Source organism: Mobula birostris, chromosome 3 (assembly GCF_030028105.1).
Source record: "Mobula birostris isolate sMobBir1 chromosome 3, sMobBir1.hap1, whole genome shotgun sequence".
Classification (NCBI taxonomy): domain Eukaryota; kingdom Metazoa; phylum Chordata; class Chondrichthyes; order Myliobatiformes; family Myliobatidae; genus Mobula; species Mobula birostris.
The window spans coordinates 170859083-170868632 of NC_092372.1; the positions used below are offsets into that span (position 1 = coordinate 170859083).

Below are 9550 nucleotides of genomic sequence, written 5' to 3' on the forward strand. Positions count from 1 at the left end.
AAGTGTCAGTATTGCAGTTGAACAAAGGGGACTATGGAGCCATGAGGGAGGAGCTGGCCAAAGTTGACTGGAAAGATACCCTAGCAGGAATGACAGTGGAACAACAATGGCAGGTATTTCTGGGAATAATACAGAAGATGCAGGATCAGTTCATTCCAAAGAGGAAGAAAGATTCTAAGGGGAGTAAGGGGCGACCATGGCTGACAAGGGAAGTCAAGGACAGTATAAAAATAAAAGGGAAGAAGTATAACATAGCAAAGATGAGCAGGAAGCCAGAGGATTGGGAAACTTTTAAAGAGCAATGGAGGATAAGTAAAAAGGCAATACGTGGAGAAAAAATGAGATACAAGGGCAAGCTAGCCAAGAATATAAAGGAGGATAGTAAAAGCTTCTTTAGGTATGTGAAGAGGAATAAATTAGTTAAGACCAAAGTTGAGCCCTTGAAGACAGAAACGGGTGAATTTATTATGGGGAACAAGGATATGGCAGACGAGTTGAATAGGTACTTTGGATCTGTCTTCACTAGGGAAGACACAAACAATCTCCCAGATGTAATAGTAGCCGGAGGACCTAGGGTAACGGAGGAATTGAAGGAGATTCACATTAGGCAGAAAATGGTGTTGGATAGACTGATGGGACTGAAGGCTGATAACTCCCCAGGGCCTGATGGTCTGCACCCCAGGGTATTTAAGGAGGTGGCTCTAGAAATCGTGGACGCATTGGTAATTATTTTACAATGTTCTATAGATTCAGGATCAGTTCCTGAGGACTGGAGGGTAGCTAATGTTATCCCACTTTTTAAGAAAGGAGAGAGAGAGAGAAAACAGGGAATTATAGACCAGTTAGCCTGATATCAGTGGTGGGGAAGATGCTGGAGTCAATTATAAAGGATGAAATAGTGGCACATTGGATAGCAGTAACAGGATCGGTCGGAGTCAGCATGGATTTACGAAGGGGAAATCATGTTTGACTAATCTTCTGGAATTTTTTGAGGATGTAACTATGAAAATGAACAAGGGAGAGCCAGTAGGTGTAGTGTACCTGGACTTCCAGAAAGCCTTTGATAAAGGTCCCACATAGGAGATTAGTGGGCAAAATTAGAGCACTTGGTATTGGGGGTAGGGTACTGACATGGATAGAAAATTGGTTGGCAGACAGGAAACAAAGAGTAGGGATTAACAGGTCCCTTTCAGACTGGCAGGCGGTGACTAGTGGGGTACTGCAAGGCTTGGTGCTGGGACCGCAGCTATTTACAATATACATTAATGGTTTAGATGAAGGGATTAAAAGTAACATTAGCAAATTTGCAGATGACACAAAGCTGGGTGGCAGTGTGAAATGTGTGGAGGATGTTGAGATAATGCAGGATGACTTGGACAGGTTGGATGAGTGCCCAGATGCATGGCAGATGCTGTTTAATGTGGATAAATGTGAGGTTATCCACTTTGGTGGCAAGAACAGGAAGGCAGATTACTATTTGAATGGTGTCAAGTTAGGAAAAGGAGAAATACAACAAGAGCTAGGTGTCCTTGTTCACCAGTCACTGAAAGTAAACATGCAGGTACAGCAGTCATTGAAGAAAGCTAATGGCGTGTTGGCCTTCATAACAAGGGGAGTTGAGTATAGGAGCTAGAGGCAGGAAACATGTTCCCGATGTTGGGGAGTCCAGAACCAGAGGCCACAATTTGAGAATAAGGGTAGGCCATTTAGAATGGAGTTGAGGAAAAACTTTTTCACCCAGAGGGTTGTGGATCTGTGGAATGCTCTGCCTCAGAAGGCAGTGGAGGCCAATTCTCTGGATGCTTTCAAGAAAGAGTTAGATAGAGCTCTTAATTATAGCAGAGTCAAGGGATATGGGGAGAAGGCAGGAACGGGGTATTGATTGTGGATGATCAGCCATGATCACAGTGAATGGTGGTGCTGGCTCGAAGGGCCGAATGGCCTACTCCTGCACCTATTGTCTATTGTCTACCATCCCTCGTGGCATATTTCATGCAAATTAATGTAAAGAATTTTCCAGGTAAATGAACGCTTGCCCTGCACATCTCTTTCGAACCTATCCCTTCTCAGCTTAAATTCATGTCTTCTAGTATTAGGCATTTTGATCCTGGGGAGAAAGATTGGGTGTCTATACAAAGGATAATCTTTTAAATATCTATCAGATCTCCCCCTCCCCAGTTTTGGCCGCATCACAAAAATAACCCGTTTGTCTAACCTCTCTTTATAAGCACATGCCCTCTAATCCAGGCAACTTTCCTGCATTTCTTCCAGAGCCTCCACATCCTTCATATTATGGGAATGCAGTACTCCAAATGCGGCGTAACTAGGGTTGCAAAATATTTTCCTGCCTCTTGAGCGCAATGCCTTCACTAATGGAGACAAGCATGCTATATTCCACTCCACTATCCTATCAACTTATGCAGCCACTTTCAGGGAAATTTTTTACGCAGTGGAATCTCGGGGTTTATCAACATCATTATGAGTCTTGCTGTTAGCAGTGTACTTTCCCTTTTCATTTGATCTCCCAAAGCCCAACACCTCACATTTGACTGGATTAAACTCATTCTGCTATTTCTTTGCCCATACCTGCAACTGATCTATATCCCACTATATTCCTTAGCAATGTTCTACACCAGCTACAGCACCAGTAATCTTCATATCATCTATAAACTTAATAATCCATCCATTTATATTTTCATCCAGGTTATTATACAATCAGGGACCAATTATTTGGGTACCTCCTGTACTTAATAAAGTGGTCACTAAATGTATGTTTGTGGCCTTTTGCTGCTGTATTTGTGCATTCAGAGATGCTCTTCTGCCCCCTCTGTTGTAACGTGTGATTATTTGAGTTACGCCATCCTGTCGGCTTGAACCAGTCTGGCCGTTGTCCTCTGACCTCATTAAATAGCAGTTTTCACCCACAGCTCACTTTTTTTTGTTTCTTGCATGATTCTCTATCATCTGTAGAAGTTGTTGTGCGTGAAAATCCCAGGAAATGAGCAGTTTCTCAAATACTCAAATACTCAAACCACCTGTCAGGCATCAGCATTCATTCCATGGTCAAAGTCACTTGAATCACATTTCTTCCCCATTCTGAAGCTTGGTCTGGACAACAGCTGAACCTCTTGATCATGTCTGTGTGCTTTTATGCATTGAGTTGCTGCTATATGATTGACTGATTAGATAAACACACAAAATGCTGGAGAAATTCAGCAGGTTAGCCAGCATCTGTGGAAATTAATAAACAGTTGATGGTTCGCGCTGAGACCCTTCTTCGGGGCTGGAAAGGAAGGAGGAAGAACCCAGAATAAGAACGTGGGGGAGGGAAGGAGCACAAGCTAGAAGGTGATAGGTGAAGCCATCTAGGGTGGGGGAGGAGAATAAAGTAAGAAGCTGGGAGGTAACAGGTGGAAAAGGCTGGAGAAGAAAGCTGATAGGAGAGGAGAGTGAACTACAGCAGAAAGGGAAGGGGGGGGTACACATGGGGGAGGTGATAAGCTGGTGAGAAGAGAAGAGGTAAGAGCAGGGTCCAGAATGGAGAACTGAATAAGGGGGGGGGGGGATGGAGAGAAATTACCAGAAGTTGGAGAAATTGATGTTCACGCCATCAGATTGGAGGCTTGCCAGAGGGAATATGAGGTGTTGCTACTTCAACCTGAGAGTGGCCTCATCATGGCAGTAGAGGAGGCCATGGACTCAGTCGATTTAGTAGCAACTTGCCCCATACAAAGCCATGCTGACTGTCCGTAATTCAGCTATGGTCTTCAAAATGCTCATGAATCCAATCCTTAAGAATCCCTTGCAATAGCTTCCCAGCCAGTGATGTAAGACTCACCAGTCTACAGTTTATCTATAGTATCCCTATTTCTCTTGACTAATGTTCAATTCAATTGTTTGCATCATTTGTTTTTTTTCTTTCTCTTCTGCATCGGATGTTGGTCTTTTTTTTCTATAATCGGTTTCTTTTGTGTTTCTTGCTTTGTGGCTACCTTTAAGCAAGCAAATCTCATGTTATATAATTTGTACACTCTGATAATATACTTTGAATTTGAAAATTTGAATAATGGAACAGCATGAGAGCTATTCACTCTAGGATCTTGCTTGTAGTTGGTTGGAGAACACAAAGGTATTGATCAAGGCTTCAGCACTCTTGTATCAAACCTCTTAATAACCTAGTGTATACCCCATCAGGCTCTGGGGACTTAACCACTTTAATGTTCTTTAATAACCACCTCCTTTATTGCAAGATGCCTTTTAGCATGCTCCATGTTGATCTTGCTATTTCTCACGTCCTTCTAGGTCAGGGTTTCCCAAACTGGCATCCAAGGTCTCCTCAGTTAATGGTAGGGGTTCATAGCATAAAAAGGTTTGGGAACTGCTGTTTGATTTTTAGCTTCCTGAACCTAAATGTAGTGTGGCCCTGTGGATAGGGCACAGGCACTGTCTGGTGTAAACAATCCTAACACTGGTTCAGGAATCATGACAACTTTAATTTATTTTTTATAATGTTGTGATGAGAAAGGTGATATTCAATTTCAAGACATAAAAACTCAATTTCTTATCACGAAGAATGTGGTATTTTTAAATCTACTTTGCACAGTAAAGAAAGAATATTTAGATTTTTTTTAAACTAAAGTTAAAAGTAACCTTCAGTTTTTTTCCTTACAGCAAAGAAATTGCCCAAGAATGAGCCTCAAAATACAGGACCAAACAGTGGAAGAAGCAGAGGTGTAGATCTTCATGAACCCACCCAACAGACCAAGACCCAGTGCTGTAGTAACTAGACCTGTTTCTAATGCAAATCTGTAACCCCATTATCCATTTCACTACTGCTTTGTAATGGAAAAACCTAAGTTAACAAATTGCTCTGGATTCCAATTCTTAGTGGGGAATATAGTTACATTTCTAATACAAATTGATCTCTTAACTTTTAAATTGCAAAACAGTCTTTTCAATTGGCAAATGTATGCATTGCTTGGTACAAGCATAATGTTTGCCATCTGTAGAGATGGATTAATGAAACCTTAAAAGCCTGCTTAAATTGGTGATTCTAATGTAACAATTGAAATTTATACTGTTAACTGTATCCAATTGCTAATAAGCAATGGCCATTTGGTTAATGCTCATGTTTATATTGGGTGTACAGTATATAATTAAAACACCTTCATCTAAAATTATTTATTGGAAATTTGAAAGTGTTAACTTTCCTTCAGCAATCTGATCTGCAAATAGAATAGAATTGAACTGAATCGTATTTTGGCAGGTTGTGTAAAAGCTGTACCACCCCTTGCACTAACATTTTCTTATATATATTCCTTCATTATCATTACTTTCAAATTACTCTGATCCATTTCCTTTGTAAATAAGGTATCATGATGTGGTCTGCATTTACATAAATTTATCGGACTGCTCTGGTAGGAAAATCATTAAAAATACTGAACTAATTATGCAGATCATAAGATTTGCTATAGAAGTTATAAACTTTATAATTATGATATAAATACAGCATAGGGCACTCTACAATTGTATGTACTGTAAGTAATGACCATAAATTCCTTCAGTAATTTTTCCAGCGTTCCTAAATGTGTATTTTTTTGTTACAGAATGTTTTCTTTTTCCATTGTAATGCACAATTTTTGTAGTTAGTTTGCAGTACTGATATCTTCTAAAAGGTGAATTAACTAATAAACCAATAGCACAACATGTAAAAAAAAATTATGCTGTTGCATTAAAATGAAATGCTTAGCAAAAGGAGAAAGGGTAATGGCTTTGCATTTAACAATGGGTAAACTAATGATTTTTTAAATGCAATAATTCAGATAGTAATGGTAATCTGAAACTCTTCCTCCTTTGGCTCAATCCATGTAATGCAATTTCAGACTAAAAATTTAACAGTCACGGGTTTTTGTATTTATTCACCTGTTAGAAATTGGATGTGTCTAATCAATTTGTTAAAATGTGTAAATAAATATATTCAAAATGTTGGTGTTAAATCATTGAGAGATTTATGAACTGGAATGTTAGAAATATTAAATCAGTCAAACATTAATCACTCATTTTCAAATTTGATGTGTAACCAGGAAGGTAAATTTAAAGAGTAACAGTTTATGTTGCAGGTTGCATTAATGCTGCTGAATTGTTGAACATTTCAAATATTTTGTTAATTTTGAAGGCTTTTCAGATTTTGTGGGAACTTTTTTAGGGGGGAGGGTGTAATGTGAAATGCTTCATTAGTCATGAAGTTATAGGCCCATCCCTGTATCATAAATATTCCATTCTAAATCCCAGCAGTTTAGGGTCTTTTGACCCAAGGAAATAACGTTGGATACTTTCTTGAATTAGAATCAACCAATTTTCTGGCCTTGTTATAAACATTATTGTTTAAGAGCACACAAAGAGCACTGCACTAAATATTCAGTGATGTATAGTTGATTTCATCTCTACATCATAACTTGTGTGGGATAGGGAAGAGGAGGGTAGTTTTTATTGGTCAGTCATTATGTTACTGATATTTAGTTAGGAAACAGCTGCATCAATGCCAATTGGATTTGTAAAATGTTACAGCAAAATTAGGTATGCTATCATTCCCTCTGACTCTTGAATATTCCTTGAACAATTATTTAACCGTGACTATAAGTGCAGGTGCAATAATTCAACAATTTTCAGTCGCAGACATGATAATAACTTTACTCTGCTAGTATTGAACATGAGAAACAGCAAAAGTAAGCCACGTGGTTCCTTAAGGATACTCTGATAATGGTGGATCCAAGGATACTGTCTTTCATATTAAATGCAAAATAATGCCTGGTAGTAGACAATAGATCTCATGACATTGTTCTAATTAGGTGAGTTATCTGTGGTCAATAATATCACTGGTGTTTGTAGAACTTGCTGTGCACACATTGGCTGCTCAATTCTACATTACTGTAAAACTCCAATAATCAAACACCCTTTGAATATTGTTGAACTGGAAGGTTTTCCTGATTGTTGAATATTATTCATTATTATAATGACATACTTTGAATTAACCTTTATACCATTTGCATGGTAACACAACACAATTTTAAAGGTTAGGTGGGAAGCAAGGCCCCAATAAATTTGGAAGGATTATGAGAATGGAGAGCCAGTCAGTTTAAAATAAATGTAGAAAGTTAGGCCCTGTTGAGATTAAAGGAAGCATGGGACCTATGCCCAAACCATTAGGAGTTCTAACCTATAATAGGAGATTATAGCTTTATTGTACTAACCTCAATGTACCTTGTTGAAAATGTGCATTTTTCAAAGCCTTGGGTCAATGTAAATGCAACTTTTTAATGACTTATCTGAAGGAAATTAACTATTTTAGAAGTTATTATTCATGCAAGAAAAAACCTATCCATCAACTAGTCCAATTTATAGAAAATTCAAATCTTAAAAATTTGAAGCAATTTATGAATTATTTAAATTAACTATTTGTAAATTATGTTATATCTTCTGGACAATACACTTATTCACTATATTTTTACTTCTAATAATCCACAGAAGTGCCCCAATGTCTCTGGTAATTCATTCAAGCAGTCATTATGGGCCATCTGAGCGAGAGATTGTCCCTTTGATTTGAACTCCTTCATATCCACTCTCAACAAATAGGATAGGATTGTCAGTGTTGATGTAGCAAGACTGAGCAAGTATTTCTATCATTTTAAAATACAGAAATCTGGCTATTGTTAGGTTCTTGGAAAGTCAGAGCTTAAAGGTACTGCAAATGAAAAGTTACCTAGATCTAAATTGTTCATCAAAGGTAGGAGATTTCTAATTACAAAAGGATAGAAAGGATGTGCTGAAACTGGAGAGGGTTTGGGTCTGTATTCACTGGAATTCAGAAGAATGAGGGATAACCTCAATACCTATTGAATGGTGAAAGGCCTCAATACAGCAGATGTGGAGAGGATGCTTCCTATTGTGTGGGAGTGTCTTAGACCAGAGGACACAGCCTCAGAATAGAGGGGTGTCCTTTCCAGAATGGAGATGAAGAGTGGTGAATCTGGAATTCTTTGCCACAGGCAGCTGTGGAAGCCAAGTCTTTATGTAACTTTAATGCAGAGGTTGATAGATTCTTGATTAATCAGGGCATGAAGGGATATGGGAGAAGGCAGGAGATTGGGGCTGAGAGGAAAATTGGACCAGCCATGATGAAATGGCGGAGCAGACTTGAAGAGCCAAATAGCCTAATTCTGCTTCTATATATTATGGACTTATGGTAATTCTAAACACGTACCCTATGTGGGCCAGGGGAAGTGCAGCTCCCAGGGCAGAGGTGTGGGAAAGGCCAAGCCCACCCACGACTCCTTGAGAGCTTAAGCCTCTGATCTGTACTTGATTGTGTGCCCTCCCTGGCTAGTTTTTCCTGTCACCCACCTGCCTGGATGTCAGTTTTTCTGGCCTAATAACATTCTTTTGGAGCCCTTGTTAAAAGCAGAGGTCTTGCAAATCTAACCTGGGTGAATTCTTTATACTACTAAAAGCTAACTCAGAAATGAAAATAGACTATGTTGGAAATATTCTGCAGGTTGTGCAGCAAACCAAAGAGAGTTTACTTTCTATCAGATTATAAAAGACTGATTATGCTGTATCCTTTGGCAAGCATCATTACGAAGGACACTACATGATCAGGAAATGACTTGGAGGTGGAATAGAATGAAAATGAGTTTTACAGCAAAATATGCAATTCTACTCAAATAAGTTTTATTTAAGCATTAAGGAAGCAACACACAAAGTCCATTTAAAGTCTCCATTAAAACAGCTATAGTACTCAAGATTAGTTACAGCAATATTTCCAGATGAAAGCACAGTGATTTCTTAAACAGAACACTGTGAATGAAGGATAGTTAATAAAGAATGTGTTAAATTAGTTCCAGATACCCACATCTCTGTGGCCACCAATCACGGCTAAGGGAGGAATTGCTCAAACTAATTTTGTCAGAAATAGTGGTAATCTATTTACCTACTTAGCGGGTTCGATGTATTATGAATGAATTTCATAGTAGATGGAACAAAATGAATTTTTGAGTACAGTGGCTGGCTAGCCAGTTTGTTTCTGAAAATAAATGTTCCAGGTGTGGGGAGCTTTACAATAAGATAGAATAAATGTTGCTAAAAATACTATTTCTACATTGTTTAAGATTGCATTATTGTTGCTGTTCTACCAAAGAAAATGTCTTTGTACATCCTGGAAGCAACAATATCATAACTGTTAGGTTATCACAAGCTCCTGCTAGCTTAGCAGTTTGGACTAATCTTTCGCTGATCGTTTTTGCTATAGTTTCATACTGAAAAAATTCTGTTCCTTTGGCTGTTTCCTGACTCGTTGCTTCAGAATTCTGATTCATAGTATAAGCTTCATCGTATGGTCTCTCGATTGTTTCAGTTTCTGGCAAAGCTATTTCAATTTGAATGGAACTCAAAGAGCCTGTGTTTGGTTTTGTTTCACTGGTAATATTCTCTTGGTTATAATGATCATTTACTTCTTCAGTGGCTTTAAGATCCTCAGCAAAGTGAGCAACTGATG

General features: G+C 38.5%; 1 protein-coding gene across 3 annotated transcripts in view; it reads left to right on the forward strand.

Moving 5' to 3' along the window:
- Window positions 1–5996, forward strand: part of LOC140195412 (ras-related protein Rab-5A) — a 57448-nt gene extending 51452 nt beyond the window's left edge. For all 3 annotated transcript variants that reach the window (XM_072253665.1, XM_072253667.1, XM_072253668.1), the window contains exon 6: window positions 4672–5996. In XM_072253665.1, coding sequence (XP_072109766.1) covers window positions 4672–4787 — 116 coding nt within the window. In that variant the 3' untranslated portion in view covers window positions 4788–5996. The remainder of the gene's footprint in view (window positions 1–4671) is intronic.
- Window positions 5997–9550: the final 3554 nt, after the last annotated feature.